Below are 24,213 nucleotides of genomic sequence, written 5' to 3'. Positions count from 1 at the left end.
TTTTTGAAAAGAATACAAGAGATTTCAATAATGAGACACGATCCTTGTGGAAGCTTTATAGAAGGAGTTTCAGTACATGCAAGGAATAACTTCAAGGTACTGTTCCACACAGAAAGTTTTTTGTTGTTGGTGGTTTATTTAAAAGCACAAAAACAAACCAAAACCTACTTCAGAAAAATCACACAATCTAAAGCTCACACCAGTCATATGACAGCCTAGATGTCTGGGATGTTTACAGGCTTTATTAACTGTTTCAGTATTTTATAAGTTTAGTTTGACAGGAGAACAGGAAAGTGGGAACAAGTTTAAAAATCAGTAATTACACATAAATCAGAATTGAACATGAGTGCTTCTCATATTTATATTTAATACTGTTAAAACTTAGGCTGTTCCAGTTTTACCAAATTATATGTGCATCTTAAAAGTGAATGTAGATAAAAGTTTACCAACTCAATCTTTTGTCTGAAGGTACATCTTAGAGTGAAAGTAATTCCAAAAGACTGCACAAAACTCCTACTGTAGAAAATAGCACTGGTGTTGAATTCTAGAAGCTTGAGAAATCTTTGCTTTAGTTTGAAAGACAAAAGTTGGGCTAACCTAACAGCAGTCCTTGGGCTGTGAGTTGAAGTCCTAATGTGGCTCCACTGTTGTGGCTTGAGTGACTCCACGGAAACCTGTTGCCTTGGAATGCCATTTGTGGTCAGAACTCAAGCAATTATTGTTTCTTTAACTTCCAGTTAAACGTGATGCTTAGCTTTTAGTTTGTTAGTATTTAAAGAAAAAAAAAAAAGTTTTGAAAAGATCACTACTTTTAGTATATTATAAATCTGTGACCCTTGCTCTGACCATGGTCAGTGCAACATATGTTTCAAAGTACTTAGTGCCTATGAAAGCCACTTTCAGGATGGTCCCTTATCTTAGTAGGAGATAATACATTGTGGTACAAATTTCATTTGACTTTAGAAGAGAAAGCAAGGGAATGGAAGTCCCAAGCTGCTTTGTTAAAAAAAGATTTTTTAAATGTAGTTGCTTAATCAAAGTTACGTTCAAAGCATACAGTACAGTCTCTCAGGTCCTAATCAAAGTCTTCCTTTAGATGTACTCAAACCAACACTACTTATAGCCATCTCTGTCCAAGTACAAACTGCTCAACAGTTTCTTTGCTTGCCTTCTGATAGCCTGAGAAAATTTCTGAGATCGATGTACAGACTGCAAGTTTTGTGCCATTAGACAGTAGTAGATTGATATCGCATGCTCCCTGCAGAAGAACAAGACTACTGTTAGTAGCTTGAAGTCTACAAGGTTAAGTAACAGGTTGTTACACAAATTGCTGGAAAAATGGCAACAAAGGACAAGATCTGAGAGCAAGGAAGGAGGTGGTCTGGACCTGTGTACTTCCACTGAACACTTCTGAAAACTAACAAGAAAATACTTAGTTACCTTCAATGAGCATAAATGGCAGTACAAAAATGAAGTATGGCAATACTTTAACTAGCAACAAGAGCATTTATTGTGATATAATGTAATTCATTAAAACAGATACATCTGAGCAATGCATGGAGCTGGCAACCATCATCAGTTTGAGAACAAAGGCTTGTTTCATTATGGAAAAGATTAAATGGAAGCTGTAATAAAATAATTCATGGCAACTGAATACCACAAGAGAAGGTAATGCGCTAGAGTGAGTGTAAGCACACCTCCAAAAAAATGTATTTCACAACTATTCCAAATGGGGATCTTACAAACAAGCAAGTGCTGGAGCACATTGTATGCATCTACATGGGCAGGAGAACTGGACCAAATCACTCTGAGGAAGCAGTACACATAGCTGTTGTAAGCTTCAAGCAAGCATTTGAAACTGCTCCCAGGTAGCAGAGAGTTGTATTTTACCTTTTTTTTTTTTTCTTTTCCCTAAGTTACAGAAATCAAGTTCTTATACCTTTGTTGCAAGAACAGGAACTAGTATTCATGATATAACTTTCCCTTTAAACAGAAAGAATAGTTCAGATGTTAACAGGTGAAGATATTAATGTCATAACACAGATCACAGTGAAGGTTATCAAGGCTCTTATGACATTCTTATAGCAAACCTGGTAATGGTTCAATGAGTTGATACTAGAAGGTGATTTTCAGAAACACAAAGCAAAGAATTCATGTTCCCATCCACTTAGGTGCAATTGTGTTTAATAAGAATGCCAGCAACACAGGAATCATCTACTGTTTTTGTCACAGCATCATGTTAACTGCTAGTACAATGCTAGGGATGGAAAATAAAGGCTGTAAAATTAGCTCAGGGTAATACATGTAGTTTGTTCTGTCATGCTTTGTGATCTCTGTTATTAATCAGTAAGAACTGAGATCAAATGACAAAGACATTAGTACTAGTAGTTTTCTGATCTGGGGTGAAAAAAGCTGCTGTTTGCATAGAAGCCCAGTTTACGGTTCATTGCAAAGACGCAAGGTTTCACTAATCTTCAATACAGAGGCTGCTTCACAACTGCACAATGATCTTCTGTAGCAGAGAATGCCACAGTGAATATGATGGAAAGAACCCTTTGGTTCCACACAGTAAGATTTTAAGAAAACTTTGAGTTAATATGTCTGTCCCTCTCCAAACAGCAGTTTTTCTCCTCACAGGTGCATGCAGATATAGTCAAAGTAAGTGAACAACTACTTTACCTGGTTGATACTATCTTCAGTTACAAATGAGAGAAACTGTCATATCACTAACAGATGGGAGAATATTAGGAGTGAGATTTAGTAAATTTTCAATGTATATTATCATTAGCTTTTACAGGAGTAAACCTATCGCTATCTAAAAATGATGCCATTGGTAGAAGTTGGATTTTTGGAATTGTGCAGGATTTTATCTCTTGCCTTTATCTCTTTGTAGATAAAAGTAGTTAATGCTAAGCCTTCGCTAGAAGATCAAAGTACCTTGACTTTTAATTACTGAATGCCTGACATCAAGAGAGAAAGGGGAGAAAGGGGTTTAGGGAACTGTTCTGTGTTGAAATTCCTGACCTTTAAATTTTACTGACTGAATAGGCCTTCTTCAGCATGACATAACCTTTACAAACGCAACAGCCTACCACCTCATGGGTTAACCAAGATTTTGTACAAGAGGCTTCTGCATCCTCTAAATTTTGAGGTATGGTTCAAATTGGCTATTTGTAAACATAACTATATAACAAAAGCTTTTTTCTTATAAATGTGCATACACCAATGATAGCTAAGTGTCTGTGCAATGGTTTGGAGTTTGTTTTCTTGGCATGTCTGGGTTGACAGCTCTTTTAGACAGAGGTAGCAGGATACTGTTTCTCATACAAAAGTAAAAGTTAGGCTCTGACTAGGAGAAATCAGACTTCTACAGCAAGAAGACAGGGTGACTGTCTGACAGGTTTTAGAAGCTGCAAGTTCAACTACTGACTGAATCTGCACAAGCGTCATGAAGAAAAAATGGCTCTATGTTACAACTGAGAAAGTTCTGCAGCTCTTCCTCCTCCTGAGTTACAGCAATCACTTGGCCTAATGTTCAAGTGGAAGGTGGCCTATTGCTAAGAGTTGGGGTATTGTTGGCAGTATTTACCTCTCCTCTTGTTCAATACCATCATCAAGTGCCTGAGAGAGGTGCTTCAGTCGTCGAATCCCTGAGGAGACCAGTTCCAACTCACACTCAAACTCTCTGCAAAAAGGATGTTTATTACTAGAGATGAAACAGGCAGACTGCCTAGGTGACACTGCACAAGCCTCTATCCCTGCAGTAAAAACTCAAGTTACTGAGAGAAGTTTGGGCCTGTAATAATTATGTTCTTAATTCTACTGACCAACTGCTTCACATCTCCATTCATCCTATACATAGCTATCCTCCAGTTCAGTGACTGGTCTCAGGTTCTTGAGGTTTAGACATCTTCTAGCTTTTGACATTTCTCACATGACTTTGACCAAGACAAAAGCATACCTGGTACATTATAAAATACTACCTTAGCTCACAACCCTTTCTCTAGTTTAGTGACACGGTTTAATGGTAGACCTGGCAGTGCTAGGTTAAAGATTGAACTAAATGACCTTAGAGGTCTTTTCCAACCTGAATTAGATGATTCTATTATTCTAATTTCTGTTAAATCTTTGAGGCAAGAGGAATCTCTCTACTCTGTACGAAGAGCTTGGCATAGGCAATAAAAATAGCAGCATTAGCAAGATAGAGCTAAGTAGATGTGTTGAGAGCTTCTTTACCAGAAAAAGAACAGCAGAGTTCAGGTATATTCCTAGAGTCAGATGTGGTTTGGTGCTGAGAAACATGCTGTAAAATTTCTAATCCAATGGGAGAGTGATTAAAAAGGAAGCTCTTTCTTGTCATGGCACAAAATGAACATTCATGGTTCAGCTTTATGCAGTGCTCAGCCCCTTTCTATTCAGCCACTTGTAACTACTACTTTCCTAACTATCCTAAGAGCTTACCATTTCAGTGGGATAGGATAACAACCTTCGTGCCTTGCCATTCATTTTACAAGATACTCTAATCACAGTAACAAAAAAAAGCGGTAAGGTTTACACACAAAAAAATGTGTCTTACGTCATTCTGCTGGCACAAGCAGGTGATGAATAAGGGCTCTTAAGTGCTGCTGCTCTTCTTGATCTCCGGAGTGGGAGAGCATCTTCACCGTGCCAGGATGGGAAACCCCTCCATTCTCTGTGTTCTGACACCCTTGTTGGCCCAAGCAAGGCTCTTTTGCTGGATCCTGGGGTGCTCATGGAACTGGCTGCTGGAGTAACACTATTCTTGTTATGGCAAGGGGTTTGAGGCATAGTACTTCTTTTCTTGGAAGAACTGGTCACATGGCTTCTCCGACCCACAGATTCATCCGGAAAGGCCACAATTGACTGTATTGGGTTTTGGTGAGTCTTCTGTATTTTCTGAAAGGTGCATTAGATAGACATGTTAAGCTTAATGAAATCTAGAGTCTGGAAACAGAAAGATAAGGAACATCTGAGCTGAATCCCTAGTTTTCATTCTCATATCAGGTTTACCCATTTGGGTTCAAGGAATCATTTGCTCCCCTAATCCTTGGAACCTGACAAGGACTTCAGCAGGCACTGGAAGAAAGTGCCTGCTGCTTTTGTGCAGGAAAGAGACAGGCTCTCTAATACAAAATTGATATGCCTAGAGTCTGCCTCCAACAGGAAGAGCAGTGCAAACTTTAGGTTGCTATGATGCTACCACCTACTGGCTTTTGTCAGTCCAAATTTAGATTGACTGTTATGAAGGACATGCTAATAAATAGCACAGGTGCAGGAAAGATCTCTATATGTAGTTGTATGTCTAAAGCTACGCATTTCACAGAAACAATCATTTGCAAACAATGGCAGTCTCTACCCACCTTCTTCCTCATGAAGGCTGCTCTGTCATACATGATGAAATACAGTAGGGGAAAGGGGCTTTATTAAATGATTTCTTATGTTTATTCTTTTCACCTTCCTCCCTGTTCTGCCAGAACCATAATTTTTCTGGATAATAAAGGCAAGGATTATCTAGCAAGGATAACATTCTACTAATGAGTAGCTATGAGCCAACCACTGTGTTGTGCAATACATAGAATACACATTCTGGAGTACATTATACTTTACATCAGAGTCCAGTAATCTTGGAACTGAAGTTGAAGCACAAAATAAACTCTACCTACTCTCCAGTGCAAAGGCAAAGTACCTGGGACACCGTTCCAAAAGCATTTCTTGCTGTTCTTGTAATACTCCGGAGAGTTTGGCACTTTGCTCTTGCTTCCATACTTTCCCAAGTTGGGGTCTCATGGAAATTCAGCTCTACCTGTTTTAAAGGTATTCGCTTCCTTAGAGACATACGGATGGTATTGAGAGAACTCAAAGAAGCCTTTCTCTTGAATTTGTCTGGTACAGGGCTTTCATTTTCATCAAAGTCAGCTAGGAGCTGGTGTTTCCGCCAGCCCATTGTTGCCTTGACATTTTTGAGCACAGATACCATCTCGGTCCAAGTCTTGATCAATTTATTTCTGAAACGATCAGAATACGAACAAAAATTAGAGCAAAGTGCATCAGTATGAAAAAGGAGAGATTGGATATCACACACTGCGTTTCCAAGGACATCAGTCCTGGCAAGCCGCGAGCCGCAAGCACATCAGGTGGAACGCGATTTAACCGCAAGTTTCTCGATGCCTCACTCAGACTAAGGTCCCACATCCATAGCTTACCGGGTTCCTTTCAGGTAAGCTGCCGCTCGCTACGGATTATTTCACCTCGGAAAGTCCTGCACAGGCGGGATACCGGGAAGGGAGCAGCTGCTGCCCAAGGGTTGAGTCCTCTGAAGCCCGCGGCAGCTGAGGCGGCGAGCCCCGGCGACGCGGTTACTTCACGCGCAGGAGACGTTGAAAACCACGGCCGCGAAAGACGGCAGCGGCGATACAAAGGCTGGGGGAGAGCAGGGTCAAGCCCTGCACGGCCTCCTCCTCGTACAGCAGGGGACGCGGCCCACGACAGGTCCTGCACCGACCGGGACCAGGCCCGAGCCGCCCGCCACCGCCACAGCCGTCGCCGCCGCTGCGTTCAAATCCCGCCCCGCCCCTCTGCGTTCCGGATTGGCCGCGCGCGCGCTTCCATTGGCTGCGCGCGGAGGCCGTTAGACGCGCGGCCACCGCCCAGGGTGGGTCGGGGCAGCTGCGGGAGTGGAGCGTGACGTGACGTGACGTGACGTGACGTGACGTGACGTGACGTGACGTGACGTGACGTGACGTGACGTGACGTGACGTGACGTGACGTGACGCGACCGCTTCTGTTATTGCTGATAATCAGAAGAGAAGTCTTGGAAGGCTGCGTTTGTTGCTGTTGTTTTTGGTTTTGTTGTTGTTTTGCCCCATGGGCTTCTTTCGTTGCTGGAGGAGACAGAGCTGGTGGAATTACAGCGTTGTGCTGCAGACTGCTGGGGGGCCCTGTAGCAAATCAGGCAGCAACGAAAGGCCGATTGCTGCCAATGTCATTAGTTTTGTTTTGCATCCTACCCCAGAGGAAAGCAAGGAACGTATTGATCTTTAAAACACTTGTACCTGAAAAAAACGCTCTTGGAAAGAGCTGTAGCAGCTTCCTTTTTTTTTTTTTTTTTTTTTTTTTTTTTTTTTTTTTTCCCCGAATATGATTATCTTCCTTCAAACACAGAGCTGACTGCTAGCGACACCTTGCCCTGCCAGAGCCACGTCTGGCTTGCCCATTGACATTGCAGGATGCCTTGCAAGTCAGGCCAGAGGCTTGTAAGCGTATTTTCTAGGAGTTGCAAAGCACTACAGTTTTAAAATTTCCACATGACAGCGCTTGTACCCTTTTGTATTCGTAAACTTTAGCATGGGCAAATGCATCCCAAGAAATAGTCCATTGTTAATAGAAATGTATTTCTGTGTATTACAGCCATATATGCTATTCTGCTGTCCTCTGCCCATTAGCTTGATGGCTTCCAGATAGTTGCAACTTTGTCATGCCTTTCCCCATGCCCAATTCTGTCACTCTAGGGAAGGTTTCAGGCTCCTTTCACTTGCAATCTGCAGCCTGAACCACTATATTGTATATATATTGTATATCAGCAAGTTTGCTGATGACACCAAACTTGGAGGAGTTGTGGACTCGAATGAGGGTGGAAAGGCCTTGCAGAGGGATCTGGATAGGTTGGAGAGCTGGGCGATCGCCAACCGCATGAAGTTCAATAAGAGCAAGTGCCGGGTCCTGCACCTGGGACGGGGAAACCCTGGCTGCACGTACAGACTGGGCGATGAGACGCTGGAGAGCAGCCTAGAAGAGAGGGATCTGGGGGTCGTGGTAGACAACAAGTTGAATATGAGCTGGCAGTGTGCCCTGGCAGCCAGGAGGGCCAACCGTGTCCTGGGGTGCATCAAGCACGGCATCGCTAGTAGGTCGAGGGAGGTGATTGTCCCGCTCTACTCTGCGCTGGTGCGGCCTCACCTCGAGTACTGTGTGCAGTTCTGGGCACCACAGTATAAAAAGGACATGAAACTGTTGGAGAGTGTCCAGAGGAGGGCTACGAAGATGGTGAAAGGCCTGGAGGGGAAGATGTACGAGGAACGGCTGAGGGCACTGGGCCTGTTCAGCCTGGAGAAGAGGAGGCTAAGGGGAGACCTCATCGCAGTCTACAACTTCCTCGTAAGGGGGTGTCGAGAGGCAGGAGACCTTTTCTCCATTAACACCAGCGACAGGACCCGCGGGAATGGAGTTAAGCTGAGGCAGGGGAAGTTTAGGCTGGACATCAGGAAGGGGTTCTTCACAGAGAGAGTGGTTGCACACTGGAACAGGCTCCCCAGGGAAGTGGTCACTGCACCGAGCCTGACTGAATTTAAGAAGAGATTGGACTGTGCACTTAGTCACATGGTCTGAACTTGGGTAGACCTGTGCGGTGTCAAGAGTTGGACTTGATGATCCTTAAGGGTCCCTTCCAACTCAGGATATTCTATGATTCTATGATTCTATGATATTTTGAGACTTGGCTTGAATATATGAACAAGCCAAAAAAAGTGGTCATACATCTACAGACTTCCTAAATGCCTGACGGTTCTGCAAAAGAAAGAGGTCTTCATAGGGTAAGGGGAGATTTGGTTCCCCAATAAGGGGAAGTCAGGTGGTAATCAGAGCCACATGCTCACTTTGTAAGGTTGATCCTGAGAGATGAGATTTTGGATCCGCATTTTGGATCTGAGAGAAAAAAAGAAAAAAAAGAAAAAAAAAGAAGAAAAAAAAAAACACAACTAGGAATAGACGTGATGCTAACTGAACAACCTGCACGTGCTGACACAGAAATAATGTATGTGAGAACCCCAAGTCAAAAGGGATGCAGCAGGCAGAAGCTGAATTAGGCAGTCAGCCTCTCCTTTTAAGCCAGTTAATAGAATTAATTTAGAGCTATTTAAGACTTTGCAGTAGACTCTCAAGGGTCTGCATTTCTTCATCTTCTTATGGTGCCTGTTATTGCCAACCATCTCATCTTTGTTACACCAACAGAGCAATGCTTACAAGGGAGGGAAGGTAGATTTTTTTTTTTTTTTTTTTTTTTCTGGAGATTGGCATAATCTACTTTTGAGATGCATTGTCTTTTGGTCATGCCAGCCAGTGAGCTGTGAGTTTCAGCCCCAAAAGCTAAGCAGTGATTTATCAAGTGTACATGATAAGTAAGATGCATGCACTGTAGAGATGGGAAAAAAAAATTCATTCTGAATGAATGCCCACAGCTGTTGGTAGAACCAAATGGTAAACTGATCTGTAAAAGGCCTCATGAAAACAAGCACCTAACAGATCCGTGGGACTTAGTTTGTATTTTACAGATGACGTTTGTGATTAGTAAATAAAAAGATAGATATGAAATGCATTATTTTCCTTCTTGGCTTTTTATTGTCTTTTCCTGAGATGATGAAACAAGTCTGCTTATCTTTTTCATTCTCTTTACCTCAGCCCAACTAACTTGTTTCAAGTTGGCTTTCTTTGCTGTTTGCCCTAGCATGGCTCCAGTTGTTGTGACATCACAAAAGTTACTTCTTTGCTTGATAGCAATGACCAAACTTTGGGGAGGGGGCGGTGAAGAGGGAGGTACAGAAAACAAGTCATGAACTCAGGAGGGCGACTATCCGTCAGAGCTGGAAAGGTGCTCAGGGAGCTGGACAGAGTCTAGTCTTGAGAGTGGAACAGGTAACATCTTACATCATGTTTGTTTCCTTGTGTTTTATTACTACGCAGTTGGACTCCTGACTCACCAGCCTTCCAGTCCACTGGACCAAAATGTCTCAACAGCCTGTTTGACCAAGCGATAGAGTAGCTTACAGTGCTTATTACTCTCAAGAGGGATTGTACCTTCATCTAAGACATGGTGCTACTTTCAATTGTCCTGAAACAGTATTCAAGGGGCTAAGGACAGTCATGTGCAATATCTTTGCACAGACAGTACTGCTCATCTCTGTACAGCCCAGAATGCTGGACACATTTCTACACTAGGTATCAGGCCCCAAAACATTATTAATTGCAATGACTGTTATCATACCATTTCCCTGTTTAGCTAGACTAGAGGCCAAAAAGTTCAAAGATGAATCCCGTGATTGTTTTTTACTTATTTTTTTTTTTCTTTTGATTTAGGTTAGACCATCGTTTAGACATAAGAACTTACTTGATCCTGACAACTTGAGTACAGAAGCAAAGAAAGGACTATTGCTTTTGACTGTAAAGAAGCAAACTTTTAGCTGTTTGCTTGAAAGACCATCCTGTTGGGAATTACCGGAAATTTAGCCATAGCTTTCTTAATTTAAGCTTGGTTCAACAGTCAGAGGAGACGTGAAAAATTGTCTCTTCGATGGAAGATGACAGTGACTCTGAGCAGAGCTCCTGGGCTGATCTACCTGATGTCTGTCTGAGACATGTCTTCCACTGGTTAGGTGACAAGGACAGATCTCGGGCTGCCTTGGTCTGTAAAAAATGGAGTCAGGCCATGTACTCAGGATCCCTCTGGAGAACCAGAACCATCACATTCAGTGGTCAGCCATCAAGGGCACACACGTTTGAATTTAAAACTGCACTGTGGTATGTCAAGAAATTTGGCAAGTATTTGGAGCACCTTGAAATCAGGTTATTGTATCCTTACAATACTGTCATTACTCGAAAATTTCAAGCGACTATGAGAGGGCTTCTTTCACACTTGGGTAAATGTAACAGTCGCCTCATATCCCTGAGCATCAAGAACCTGGAATTAGACCGCTTGGTCTGGAAAAACATGGTCAGGGCTCAGTTTATCAAGAACTTAGGTACCTTCCTGAAAAGAATGAGCAAACAGCTTGATTATCTCAACTTAAAAGGAGCAAGAGTAACCTTGGAAGAAGGCTGTGGTCTTCTGAATTCTCTGAGCTGCTTGACTAATAAAAGCTTTATATCAGAAATTAATATTGAGGATTTCTTCAGTCTCCACCTTTCTGTCTACAGCAGCACCTTGTTCCACCAAACCATGTCCAAATTCCACAGCCTGGTTATCCTGACTTTTAATTATAATTGCATCTCTGATGAACTGCTGGACATCCTGCGGGAGCACAGTGCTCATTCCCTGCGCACCTTGAATATCAAATGTCATATCCACGACCCTCATGGGCAAGTCGTCTGGGGAATGTCATGGGCCAACTTGGCCAAGAGAGCCCCAGAACTGAACATCAACTTCTTCTTTGAAAGAGTTATGAAGCACGATCACTTAGCCAGAATCCTGCTAGTGGAAATCCCAGTCAGGAGCATCAGTTTACGGAGCTGCTATTTCAGTGATCCAGACTGGATAGTGAGACCTACCCTCACCAACCTCCTCCCAGCCTACTGCCATGTGCTGCAGGTAAGGTGAGCAGTAGCGACAACTTAGAGCAGTAGTGATAACTTATCCCAAAGGTGAGTAAAGTAATCATGTAGGCATTCTGCGTAACAACAGTCACCTATAGGAATTCCTGACCACTTCAGTCTTATTTTTAAGGTATTTTTCAGGAGAATTAGTCAGTGTTCCAGTGTTCCAGCTGTAGTCTAGTTTGGTACTACTATCAGTTTGGTAGTGTTTGGACAATGCTCTCAGACACGTAGTCTTTTTTTGGGGGGTGGTCCTTTGGGGACCCAGAAGTTGGACTCAGTGACCATTGTGGGTTCCTTCCAAACTGGGAATTTATAATTCTATGATTAATTATCCTTCCCTAGTTACAATGTTTGTGATGCTGTTCTTCACTAATGGCAGGCTGGTGTCAGGTTGCCCTCATAAAATACCAAAACATCAAAAATACTGGTGATTGTAATGTCAGCTGTGAGCTAAAAGAACCTTTCAGGCAGGAAAGCATCATTTTTGTAGAAAAGCTGTTCTGCCAAAGCACTTTGTTATCATGGAGGTTGCATCACAAAAGGTGTAAATGACTTACCTGGTCCATGCATTCTTGAGGGAAGCACATGGCCTTACAACTAATGGTTATTGACAGCTTTCTTTAAGTTCTGTTGCATTGTAGAATTTCGCAATAAACACCAGTGATCTGTAAAGCTTTCTAGAAGTTGTCTTTGGATGTACTCTTTTACTCTTTTATCTTTGATCATTTCTGGTATGTGAAATAATACCATGGCGTGAGCTGTGGGTTGTCTAGAAGACACTAGAAGCCCACTAGAAGTTGCATGTCTCTTAGGATGGTACGTCATGCACAGTGGACCGCCATCTTAAGGGGAGAATGGAAATTAGCATTGCATATACTTCTGTCATAAAAAAGTGATTTTTTTTGCTAGTGTCAAGGTTCAAAGTCGATCTGCTGGCAGTCACTTCTGTTAGCAAATTTGGGAAATCCAGTTGCTACTGCACTCACAAGCTTTTTTCGATGTACTAACAGTGTTCTTTCTTTTTCAAGAAATTAACACTTGAAGTAAACAATGACCATGAGGTGCTGGATGATGAGCTGCTACAGCTCATCTTATCATGCAGGAGGTTGTTTTTTCTGAAAGTCTGGGCATTTCTTAATGTCACCTTTATGGAGAGGCTGCTACATAATCGTGCAGAAAGGAGATGCTTTTTGACTACCATAAAGGTAAGCCTTTGTGCTTCAAAACTCCTGTTACCTTCCTTCTTCTCTTCCCTATCGAGAGGAATCTGAGGTCACTATATCCGTATAAAGGTCACAGAAGGAAAAGTTAATGTAACTACCTTCCCTATGTAATGCTTTAGTATTGTAATGATCCTGAGAACCACTCACAGAAGTGGAGCTTCCCAACCTACTCAGCCATGTAAAGAATACTATGTAAGTTCAGTAGCTAGCACCAACCATGCCACGAGTCTTTGCTAGTCTGGGGGTTCCCTCTGTCACCTCCCAGGTCAAGCTAGGGATTCTTAGTTACCTCGCAGGCCTGGTATTTGGATCTATGCTTAAACTGAAGAGTGTGGGTTGGCTCCTAGTAAACTGCAAAAATATGTAAACACATCTCACTGAATAGGGATGCTGTGTTGAACTGGGGCTAGACCACAAATGTAGCTCGTGTAAGCCATGCTGTCATGCTGCTTTGCCTGCTGGGCTCTGAATTTAGTAGATTCCGTTAGAGATGTGCAGATCCCACATATGCATTAGTCCTGGGGGAAAAGTACCCTTCCTCTTCCCAAAAAATTCTTTGGCAGGAGATGAGTCTTCACACAATTTGGAGTAAAACCAGTAAAAACTTTAGGATTTAGCTCAAAAAAAAATGGCTTCTCTAGATCCCTCAATAGTTGTAGAGGCTTCCTGTTGCCATGAACTTTAATGGGTTGAGACTGCTCCATGTATCTGAGACACATGACTGCCATTCATGCACACAGGTCAGGATTTACACAGCCGGACATGAGACCAGTGAGGAGGATCGACTGTTGCGCGATATTTACAAGAAGTTCAAAAACCTGATTGACTCAGAGCTTAATTATTTTGTCATCACCTACCCAATGGTATAAGCCACAGGGAGACCCAGAAAAACACCAGTTACATCTACAAATGATGAATGAATCCTTTAGATGGCATTAGTAAGGGATTTAAATCTTGCCAGTGCTGCCTCCAAAAGGGAAATACCATTACAGCAAGAGACAGGCAAGGAACAATTTTACTATCCCCTGGATTAAAATGTTGGATTTGAGAACCAAATGTGTCTCCTGCATCATTTATCCTTGTAATTTCTTTGTTTTCCCTCACCAGAACCAGAGGAAGCCCTTTCCCAGCCTTTACATGCACCTCCAGTAAAATCTAGCCCCTCCACTTTACTCAGAAATTCCCACTGTAGAGTTTCAAACACCTCACAATTGAAGCCCCTCTGATTGTTTCCGTTTTACAAATAGGGAAACAGAGATATGGGGTGAGGAAATGATTAACCCCAAATTAACCTTGGCTTGATCTTGACTCAGTTGCCATCAGATACCCCATCCAATGTATCACCAGTCCCTAGTTCCTGTTGAGTTTAATATACACACTGTCCAGTTCTTAACAGCAGGTGTTAAGAAAAAAAACATACCTTGGCTAGTCCTACCCACGGTGCTTCCACCCACCCCTCCCATTTGCCCATCTTTCCAGCAAGTGCCTTATGTGGAAACACCTGCTTAAACTTCCACAACTTCTGTACCTCTCAGTGGCAAAAGATATCATCAGTTGCACCTGAGATAAATAACATGGAAGGCACATTCCTTCTTATTCTGGAACTTTATTGCCAAGTGGGAGGTTTCATCAGGCATTCTAAAGCATAGAAGTAGCTGTAAATACTAGGTCTGTTTTAATTACCTTATACATCTAGAACGAGAAGACAGCATTAAGACAAACCAGTAAATCTGGAAGTTTGTCAATAAAAATCTCACCAGGAGTTGTTCAGGAAGATGTCTTCAAAAGTTGTTAATGCAAACAGACTCTCTCATCTGCATGCAGAGCACTTCATCAATGTATAATGTATTTGCCTTGACTTGGATCTCCTCCTCCAAGGAAAGCTGTCGTCGGCTCAGACCTTTCAGCTCTGTCTCAGCCTGTGCCAATGTATCCTTTAACCTAACAGGGAAAATATAGACACACATTATTTGAGAATACATGGACATTTTGTCATATGGGATAAGAATTCAAAGTGGAAAACAAAAACAAACAAACAAACAAACAAACAAAAAAACAAACAAACAAACAAAAAAAAGAATGAGGATTCACAGTGAGACTCTATCCAGACAGCTTACCCTAAAATGTGCTACCCTTAAGGAAAAAAGCAGTTCCCAACCTTTCAGGGAGGATAGCTGGGACCCAATGTTACTGTGACTATTTAACTTAACCCATTAATATATACCACAGTTTTCCCACTCTTTCATCATTTCTACTTGCCTTTGAATATTGTTTGTAATCTCTTGAACTTCACTAATCAACTTGTATTGTACTGTGTCATAACATAATTCCACATTGGGACGATGGTTTCTTGCTTCCAAGCGAGTTTGAGCCACTTTAACAGGTCCTTCTTTATCAGCAATTGCTTTCTTTAAGGCTGCAATGTTCTTCTCCTGTAAGGCAGTCTCATCCATCACCTTAACAAATCCAACAGAAGGAACTGCTGCACACTGCCTCTTACAATGAGCGAAATCATCAAGATCTTTAATAGCTATGGTAATAGTAATCACAGTAACACTCATTATGTTAAGGTTTTATTTTACTAGAGTATTTTTACAGGTTGCCCAGGATTATGGTTCCTTCACTGGAGAGGAGGTAACATCATTCTAAGTGAGACTAACAATTTAAGTTCAGCAATTAACTCTTAACATCAAGCCCAGTTTTTATGCATTGAACTTCAAGCACATTGGCCCTGATTTAATAAGCTATTAGGCTTTTACATCACAATTGTGAAAACCCTGTAGGAATACCATGTATCTGAAAATCACAAGGGAAATCCCAACTTCACTGAAGCCTAAGCATTTCCATTGAGTGAATGCTTTCAGAAACAATTTACCTCTGTATCAGTGCACATAGAGCTGGTTCAATAAAATCTAAGCTGACTGTTATGGGGGTAGAGGGTGGAGGTGGGGTACAGATGGTGGTGGGGGAATGTGGCAGTTCTTGCCAGTATTATGAAGGTAATATTCTTAACTGCTGTAGCTCAAGACACCAGATTCAGTAAACTGGCTGATAACCCATGCCCATTGTTTCCATCTTTTCACTGACAGACTGCTATTACTTACTGATGCAAGGAGTATTTCTAGCTCGTGCTTGGCATCTCTGACTTCCTTCACCCTGTTTCTAAAAGCAACATTGACCATCTCATATTGCTTGTGCATGTCATTCGCTGTCTGGGAAAGGATGCTGTCAATCATTGCCCTTAGTGACAGTGAGTTGTTTCTCTGTTTGTCAGCCTTTTCAACATTTATGTTTGAGAAATCTGTCCAGTCTTCAGGGCTAATAAAACTGAAAGAGATTCAAAATAAAAGGTCATTGACTGGTAGCATCAGGCCATCTGTGATTTTGTAAATCTGTAATTGCTCCATAAAACCAAATATGAGTGCTAAAAAGAACAAATCAGTACTATAAAGCAGTACTATTAACTGCATGCCCCAGCGAGTGCTAGTTTTTCTGGGAATTAAACAGACACAAAGACCCGCTCTGTCACAAACATTTCAGAAAGAAATAGGGGTAGTATGGAAACCATTTTGATAAAAATCACAGAACAACTTTGTTTTTACTTTCCTTTCCTGATAAGGGAGGAAGGGGTAGACACAGATAATAAGCAAAGTTTCTTGGAACACCTTTTGTTAATGAAACTTTTTTTACTAAAATAATTAATATGTTACTATTAATAATAAGTAACTATTCACATAACACCTTCACTTACTCTCTTGCACAGTTCAGTTCTACATATACAAATAGTGAATTGTAGCAACAGTTGCAAAGCCAACCCCCAGGTGTATCACCAGAAGTGGAGGGTCATACTTGTGCCCCAGTGGCTTGTAGGCAGGTATTTGGAAAGTTTCTCAGAGGTTTATTTGTTTCATTGGGTGTGTTTATAAACCTGTAATCATCATCTGCATACAGCATCAAACACTGTTCTGGGTGTGGTCTGAGTTACACAACCCGTTGTTGATGTCCCCTAGTGTACTAGTGGCAAGAACCAGCAGTGTCTTGGTGTTCCAAGTGTGTCAGTTCTTGCAGAGTCAATAGCTTCCTCAGGAGACTGTTTCACACACTACATAGCCTGTTTCTTCTCACCAACCTGTTCTGTAGTAGCTGTTTCTCCATCTAAACCATTCACACTTTATTCACACAAAAGGGGCACATTTGACAGGTTAACAACTGAATTATAAATTAACCCCACACCTCATGTATCCCAGTCCAGCATTCTACCAACTAGGACATCCTGGGAGAGGAAAGGAAATTATATCAGTTAATCTATTCTGGTTTTAAGCAATGTATGAAATTTGCTCTAAGTAACTGTGAGCCTCAAAAACTTTTAGTGTACTGCAGTTCTCTAGAAACATGATTATTGTGGCTTATTTCACTGACATATTATACAGATACTAAAGCGATGGACAGAAGTATAAAAAATATACAACAGACTGATGATGAACAGCTAGTCTGTCTTACACATAGTTACTTACATATAGTTACAACAACCTCCTGCAGTGCTACAGGCCTGGGGGAGAGTGGCTCGAAAGTCATGCAGAAGAAAAGGATCTGGGGGTGCTGATTGATGCTCACCTGAGCATGAGCTGCCAGTGTGCCCAGGTGGCCAAGAAGGCCAACAGCTTCCTGGCTTGTATCAAGAATAATGTAGCCAGCGGGACCAGGGAGGTGATCGTTCCCCTGTACTCAGCTCTGGTGAGGCCAGACCTTGAGTACTGTGTTCAGCTTTGGGCCCCTCAGTACAAGAAGGACATCAAGGTCCTGGAACATAGCCAGAGAAGGGCTACAAAGCTGGTGAAGGGCCTGGAACACAAGTCCTATGAGGAGCGGCTGAGCAGGGAACTGGGGTTGTTTAGTCTGGAGAAGATGAGGGTCAGGGGAGACCTCATTGCTTTCTACAACTACCTGAAAGGAAGGTGTGGGGAGACGGGGGTCATCCTCTTCTCACAGACAACTAGTAACAGGACAAGAGGGAACGGCCTCAAGTTGCAAGAGGGTAGGTTTAGGTTAGAAATTATGAGACATTTATTCTCAGAAAGAGCAGTCAGGCATTGAAATGGGTTGCCCAGGGAAGTGGTGGTGTCACCGTCCCTGGGCGTGTTTAAGGAAAACTCGGACCTGGTGCTTAGCAACAGCTTATTGGGTGACATTAGTAGTAGGGTGATGGTTGGACCAGATGATCTTGAAGGTCTTTTCCAACCTTAATGATTCTAAGATTCTACTTTAATCTTGCTATTTCTGGAATGGTTCAAACTAGCTTTATAGTTAGCATACATTTGTTGAGCTAAATAACCACTTACTTTCCTTCTATTTTCACTGCATTATCAGCATATCTGACATCAGGAGTGTTGTTTGTCAGGCTAGCACAGTAACTGTCAATCTTCGAAGCTGTGAATTTATCCTTCAGATCCTTTTCCAGGTTGTATTTTGCAGAACGGTTTAGTCTAGAAGAAGAAACAACCAGACTCTAAGCCAAAGCCTAAGCAGAAGTCTCTCTAAAATGCATGTGAGAAGAGGTACATTAGTCAATGCAAATGCTGTTACTGAATTCTTCATGCATGAACTCTTAGTTGTAAAGTCACAAAATCTAGAGCATGGTGCTAACTCCATGTGAACTGATGATATAATCTCCACTGGAATTAAATGCACAGGACTGGATCCTGGGAAGACCAGGGATCGTGTCGAAGTGCTTTCAGTTCTAACAGAACTTCTCATGATTAAAACTGAACTTCTTTAACTGTTTAGAACTGAAAGTAACCTTGGTTCTGTGTTCAGCCTGATGCTTCAACTTCTCAGGGTTATGTCTGTCCTACTTTTCAGATAACCAAAGTTAAGTTATGCTCTTTGCCACTGTACCTGATTTGCTCAATGGTCTGTTCCAATGTACGTTCAAGCAAAGCAATTACCCCCTGTAAGACTTCAACTTCTTTGACCAGTTCCTGTTCCACTTCATCATGCACCAAGTCAATCCCAACTCGACTCTGCCTAAATAAAAAAGAGGAAAAGCCATCAGTCACATTGTTCAAATGCCTACTGATAACAGACAGTGGTGAAAGCCTAGCATATCCGAAGTCTTTCTTTGCCACACTGGTAATCCGTCCTTTAAGGGATTGGGTCCCCAGTGTTAAAACACATAAATCAGACCATGACACTGCTGCAGAAGCAGCCCCTCAGTTTTCAGCCTTTTAAATTGTTTGTTAAAAGTTTATTACCTAGATTTTTTTTTTCTCACTCCCTGAACACTTTTCTTCTTAATCTCACCTGTTCAGGAGACACTTCTGGGCAATGACAAGTGGCTCTTTGCAACTCTCCAAGGCTTTCTCCAGCCTGGTCTTGAAAGTCAACAGTACCTCTGTCTCATGAATAATTTGTTCAAGTTTGTTATCTAATTCTTGCCTCCAGAATTTTATTTCTTCCAGTCTCTGTTCTGCAGAATGGAAGTTACAAACATCTATTAATACAAGCTGCTCTCAAATGCTAGAGCATTGTGAGTCAGATTTGAGATACAGCTAGAAATAGACTCAGTCCACTGCAGAGTGAATTTAGTGCTGGAGGCTGATGTGTGGACGCAGTTTTACAACACTGTGTCAGAAGGTTGGGGTGAAATAGCTTTCTGCACATTTTAGACAGGTAATTTATTTCATATAAAATAAAGAATCCACCTAGAAATATTTTGATAATGTTCTGCATTTTTCCATGAGATCAGATAACATGGCATTGATATATATTCCTACCCAAAATCACCAAATTTTTTAAGTCCAGCCTAAACATATAGCTCAGATGATACTTGCAGAGCACACATGGGATTACCTATTTTCTTGTTGACATCACTTTGGGTTTTCTGAGTTGTCTTTTCTATTTCATCCACCAGCCTTTGACTTTCAGCTATCATGCGCTCTGAACTGGATTTCTGAGACTCTGTACTGGCACACTGCATCTTGTTTGCGACATGCCATTCGGAAGGATGAAACTTCGGTGGTGCTTGAAACAGTCTGGACATTTTTTTTAGAAAGGTTCTGAATATAACACAGGTCAGTTCTTGGAATGTGGAACCTGAAATCAGGAGTAGCATTATATTTGGCTGCAGAAGCAAGAAGGGATGAATACGGTCCAGGAGGGTAGAAAAAACATCTTGCCCCTTTTATCTGCAAAATGACACAGATATGAAAAGAAATAATTTCTTGCTCAAGGTTCCCCAGGAGTTTGCTAAGATGTGGAGGAGGGGTTTTGGTGTGGGAGAATGAAGAACCGAGAATTTGGGAATGGAAACTAGGAGGAAAGAGAGATGATCAGAGAAAGGTGAAAAAAAGTGAAGTAGTATAAAAGTTAAATAATGTCCCACAGGTTGGAGAAGTAAACATGCTTTAAGAACATGGCTGGAGAGATGCATAAACTCTAGACTGCAAAACAAACACACAAACAAACAAAACTAACAGACACTAAAAAAATGTGGAAAAGGAATCTTAAAAATTTGAAAACCGGATAAAAGAGGAAACGGAAAAGCCTAGGGAGTGCTAGAGGAGAACACAGAACAAAGCCTACTTGGGACTCTTTTAACGTAGGGTTAAACAGATGCCCAAAATATATGCAAAGTCACAGCAATTTGACTGAATATCAATTTTCCTATTCTTGCACTAAGTTTATCCAGTGCTTCTGAGATAACTCCTCTCCACAGGGACAGCATACACTCACCAACACACGGTTTTGCCCACACACTAGCACAGGTATCGTTAGACATCACCACCCCCCCACATACACAGACCTTTCTCCCTCACACACCTCTTGGCTGAAACTGCTCCTGGCCTGGATTGTTTGTTCCCAAGGACAAATCCTGGCTAAGCAACACGTCCTCGCTTCCCCTTCACTGGGGGGTTTGTTCACAGCTTTCTTCCAGCCTCAATCTTCACGGCAGCAGCACAGTTCGTTTTTAAACGTGAGACAAATCCTGCAGGAGGGGGCTCAGAACGTCAGGGCAGGTAAACAGAGCAGTTGCTATGGGAAGAGCAACGCTGCCTCCAGCAACCTGGCCAGCTACTGCTATTGCACCAAGTGCTTCCTTTCACCCTTTGCCAGAAAAAAATAAAAATAAAAAAATTCTTTGTCTATTAATTGAAATGGCTGTCACAGCTTTGGACATTAATTTTTGAAGGATTTATTGAAGAAAAACATAAAGATTCTGAAAACAAATGAAAGGAGTGTTAAATACCTAACCAAAATGTCCATCATAAAATATTTAGCAGTATTCTTTAACCACTCAATTTTCTTGGCAACTATGTTTTTTTCCTTACCTGAGACAAAAGAGGTTTGGATTCAAAGAGAAGAAATGGAGGAGACAAAAGAGCATTACGTTAGATGCTACAGCTGGAGCCTTCTCTTCCCCAGGCTGAACACCACCAGCTCTCAGTCTTTCTTCATAGGAGCGGTGCTCCAGCCCTTTAATTGTCTTTGTGGCCTTTCTCTGGACTTTTTGTAATACATCCATGTCCTTCATGTGCTGGGGGGCCTGGAGCTGTACACAGTACTCCGGGTGGGGTCTCACAAGAGCAGAGTAGAGGAGCAGAATCAACTCCTTCAACCTGCTGGCCACGCTTCTTTAGATGCAGCCCAAAATACAGTTGGCTTTCTGGGCTGCAAGCGCACATTGCCAGCTCATGTTGAGTTTCTCATCAATGAACGCCCACAGGTCCTCCTTATCAGGGCTGCTCTCAATCCATTCTGAGCCCAGCCTCTATTTGTGCTTAGGATTGCCCTGTTCCAGATGCAGGACCTTGCATTTGGCCTTGCTGAACTTCATGAGGTTTGCAAAGGCCCACCTTTCAGACTGTCTAGGTCCCTCTGGATGGCATCCCTTCCCTCCAGCCTGTCGACTGTGCCACACAGCTTGGTGTCACTGGCAAATTTGCTGAGAGTTCACACAATCGCACTGTCCATGTTACCAACAGAGATGTTATCAGCACCAGTCCCAATACTGACCCCTCAGGAACAGCACTTCTTACTGACCTCCACTTAGACATTGAGCTGTTGACCGCAACTCTCTGAGCGTGACCATCCAGACAGTTCCTTACTCACCAAATGATCCATCCATCAAATCTCTGCATTTCTAATTTAGAGACGAGGATATCATGGGGGATAGTGTCAAATGTTTTGCACAAGACCAGGTAGATGATGTCAGTTGCTCTTCCCCCATCCACCAATGCTGTAACCTCATCATAGAAGGCATCCAAATTTGTCAGGCATGTAATACTGTCATTCCATATGCCTGTCATGCTCTTGAGGAATGGAATTACTAACTTCTTTGTAGATTTGAAATGCAACGCCTGAGTTCCTCAATAATTACCCAAGAGATTAAACTGGAAATATAGCAAAAGAATTTTCATTTGCAGTCTGGAGGTTGGAGCTGCAGATGCTGTTGTTATTGGCTATTCAATTAAAACTATAAAAATAAGCAGAATAAATACTTGATGCAGGTTCTTCGATTTTACCCACACTTTGGCAACTACTACATTTTAGCTAAACAAGTGTGCCTGGCTTTATTGTACTCTGAAGTACTGCTCTATTGGCTTTCTTTTAATTTGACCTCAAGAAACTAGGCAAGATGTGTACAAATTTACTCCAGTGTGCAATATTCCATAGCTGTGAGGTACCCCTGAAGTTTTCCACAAGTACAACTGGTGTTACTATAGTGAGTAATGAGATCTCTGTGATTTCATACTAAATGCTGTGAAACAGAAACTCATGGTCAAAATCACACAATTTTATACTTACATCTTTGCCTTAAATTCCTTCAGGTGATATTCATTCGTGATCGGTCCTCTTTAAATCCAAAGGTCAAGTTGTTGATTTTTTTTTTCCCTAGTAGTGTCTTTGAGATTGTTCAGGAACAAGGTGTACTCATATACCAAAATTCATAATTCTGACCTATGAATTTTTATTTTATTTTATTTTTTTTTAGGAGAAATCAAATGTGTTACATATTACTGTCTTTATACCACATGTATCTGTGGATATAAGAAGGCACTTTGTTCTTGTGAATTACAGGAAACAGTCTGATTTTTCCTCTTTTTGAAACATATCTTAAGTGATGATCATCAAATTTTAAATTATGCAGTACTTTACAGGTTTATGTGGAATATAATGGGCTGATAGTTACTGTCCATATAGTTCAAGCAAGGCTATTTGATCTTTTTGTGATGACTTCTTTTGCAATTGGTATCTAGACAAAATCAGCTAGTTGGAAAGGCAGCTTAACTTTACTCTTAAAAAAACAGCTAAATCTTTATCTCTGTGAGAGCTCAGTTTCTCGATATAAAAACCATTATAGATGTTTCATCACTGGCTAGCACCATGGTAACACTAGCCAACTGTAAGTAAGCAAAAGTTCTCAAACTGAATGCTTTTTTTCCCTAAAATGTTCATGGTTGTGGAGTCCTCTTTCTTAGGGCCTTCTCCCATTCTCCTCCCTACTTCCATTCATCAGGTGATGATCTCAATTATCACTGCTGCATTTGGTGCTGCTGTTTGCACAGTCAGCATTTGTGATAAGCTTCCACTGGATGGTATCAAAAACAAAATGAATGTTGGTAAGGAAGAATTGGGAAATCCCAGTTTCCAGAACTGGGAATGCTATCTATTTCTCCACCCAGTCCAGAAAGCGTAGGCTAATCAGAACTTTCTTATTACTTTACTCAATAAAATGAATTTTTTTTTTTTAAGTTCATAGAATGTCTTCTCCTCTCCTGTCACTTTTTCTCCTGTTATGAATCCTGACTTAATAGCACTTCTTGTTTCATGTATGTCTACAAGACCTTATTAGGAGCCAGGCTTTTTAGGGGAAGTTTAGAGGAAGAGATGCTGTAAACCCTAAACAAGTCTAAAATCTCTGACAATGACAGTTTGGAACAGACTCCTTGGGCCTGCATGGGCTACCTTTTTAATGTTAATAATGTCTATTTGTAGCAGATGCAGCACCTTCATGATAGGTCTAGATTTGGCTATTTGAAAATCATCTCTGGAAATTTTCTTTCAAAACTGAAAATCAAGCAGATAGTAGCAGTGAGCTACGGGCTACAAAAATGCTTGCACTGATTAGATTTTAAAGAGATATGTGGGGGTCTATAAGAGTTATCTTTTTGTCTTCGTTTTTAAATTCATATACAGCTAGTACAATAAAATGGAGCTTCACTTCCATTGCTTTTTGAGAACAGAAATACCGTGTAAACAAAACCATTGACTAATAAGGACAAAATGTGCTTAAATCCTGAAAGTGTTTGGAGTTTGAAAGTTTTACCAGCTACGTGGAAAAATAATTTTAAACACCAGGTGAGGGTTCTGCTATTATTTTAAAAATCCTGCATAGAACAAATTGATCTAGCCTTTAAAAATAGCATAAAGTTGCCAATAAACCACCTTGGATAGTATTGAATTTTTGATGCAGCACAGAATGTGAAAAAAAAATCTGCGTAAAATACAGTATGCTGACAATATATTATCTTTTTATCACTCATGCTAAACAAACTGTTGTATACACAGTCTTTTTTTAAACTAAAAATACTAAAAAAATCCAGCA

At 41.4% G+C, this 24,213-nt stretch overlaps 3 protein-coding genes across 11 annotated transcripts; 1 reads left to right on the top strand and 2 right to left on the bottom strand.

Annotated features, from left to right (window-relative positions):
* Positions 1-28: 28 nt before the first annotated feature.
* PIMREG (PICALM interacting mitotic regulator) lies at positions 29-14,503 on the bottom strand. Of its 7 annotated transcripts, none has more exons than XM_068656143.1 (6): positions 6,225-6,703; positions 5,708-6,026; positions 4,577-4,917; positions 3,590-3,685; positions 2,680-2,726; positions 1,122-1,258 (listed from the first exon to the last, which is right to left on the bottom strand). In XM_068656143.1, exons 2-5 carry the CDS (start codon positions 5,996-5,998, stop codon positions 2,696-2,698), a joined length of 759 nt encoding a protein of 252 aa, XP_068512244.1. In that variant the 5' UTR covers positions 5,999-6,026; positions 6,225-6,703; the 3' UTR covers positions 1,122-1,258; positions 2,680-2,695. The 7 variants fall into 7 exon arrangements, with proteins under 7 accessions (XP_068512240.1, XP_068512239.1, XP_068512242.1 ...); XM_068656144.1 differs by having other exon boundaries at positions 1,253-1,410; XM_068656139.1 differs by lacking the exons at positions 2,680-2,726; positions 6,225-6,703 and adding an exon at positions 14,366-14,503 and having other exon boundaries at positions 29-1,258.
* Positions 10,154-14,359, top strand: FBXO39 (F-box protein 39). The gene is made up of 3 exons (XM_068656145.1): positions 10,154-11,377; positions 12,414-12,590; positions 13,349-14,359. The coding sequence occupies exons 1-3, from the start codon at positions 10,364-10,366 to the stop codon at positions 13,475-13,477; spliced, it is 1,320 nt and encodes a 439-aa protein (XP_068512246.1). The 5' UTR covers positions 10,154-10,363; the 3' UTR covers positions 13,478-14,359.
* Positions 14,366-24,083, bottom strand: TEKT1 (tektin 1). Of its 3 annotated transcripts, none has more exons than XM_068656132.1 (8): positions 20,427-24,083; positions 19,458-19,792; positions 18,909-19,074; positions 18,504-18,632; positions 17,948-18,091; positions 15,713-15,935; positions 14,868-15,103; positions 14,366-14,549 (listed from the first exon to the last, which is right to left on the bottom strand). In XM_068656132.1, exons 2-8 carry the CDS (start codon positions 19,717-19,719, stop codon positions 14,390-14,392), a joined length of 1,320 nt encoding a protein of 439 aa, XP_068512233.1. In that variant the 5' UTR covers positions 19,720-19,792; positions 20,427-24,083; the 3' UTR covers positions 14,366-14,389. The 3 variants fall into 3 exon arrangements, with proteins under 3 accessions (XP_068512233.1, XP_068512235.1, XP_068512234.1); XM_068656134.1 differs by having other exon boundaries at positions 19,458-19,700; XM_068656133.1 differs by having other exon boundaries at positions 14,868-15,064; positions 19,458-24,083.
* Positions 24,084-24,213: the final 130 nt, after the last annotated feature.

This window comes from Anas acuta, chromosome 19 (assembly GCF_963932015.1).
Source record: "Anas acuta chromosome 19, bAnaAcu1.1, whole genome shotgun sequence".
Taxonomy (NCBI): Eukaryota; Metazoa; Chordata; class Aves; order Anseriformes; family Anatidae; genus Anas; species Anas acuta.
This window is presented reverse-complemented; position numbering and strand designations above follow the sequence as displayed.

Coding starts and splice junctions, on each gene's coding strand:
- PIMREG (XM_068656139.1), bottom strand. CDS start 5,998: ATGGTATCTGTGCTCAAAAATGTCAAGGCAACAATGGGCTGGCGGAAA. Junction 4,918..5,707: donor CTTTTGGAACGGTGTCCCAG/GTACTTTGCCTT, acceptor TGCACCTTTCAG/AAAATACAGAAGACTCACCA. Junction 1,259..3,589: donor GGTATTGAACAAGAGGAGAG/GTAAATACTGCC, acceptor GTTCTTCTGCAG/GGAGCATGCGATATCAATCT.
- TEKT1 (XM_068656132.1), bottom strand. CDS start 19,719: ATGCTACTCCTGATTTCAGGTTCCACATTCCAAGAACTGACCTGTGTT. Junction 18,633..18,908: donor CAGAAGTGTCTCCTGAACAG/GTGAGATTAAGA, acceptor TTTTTTATTTAG/GCAGAGTCGAGTTGGGATTG. Junction 18,092..18,503: donor CAGACCATTGAGCAAATCAG/GTACAGTGGCAA, acceptor TTCTTCTTCTAG/ACTAAACCGTTCTGCAAAAT.
- FBXO39 (XM_068656145.1), top strand. CDS start 10,364: ATGGAAGATGACAGTGACTCTGAGCAGAGCTCCTGGGCTGATCTACCT. Junction 11,378..12,413: donor CCTACTGCCATGTGCTGCAG/GTAAGGTGAGCA, acceptor TTCTTTTTCAAG/AAATTAACACTTGAAGTAAA. Junction 12,591..13,348: donor GCTTTTTGACTACCATAAAG/GTAAGCCTTTGT, acceptor TCATGCACACAG/GTCAGGATTTACACAGCCGG.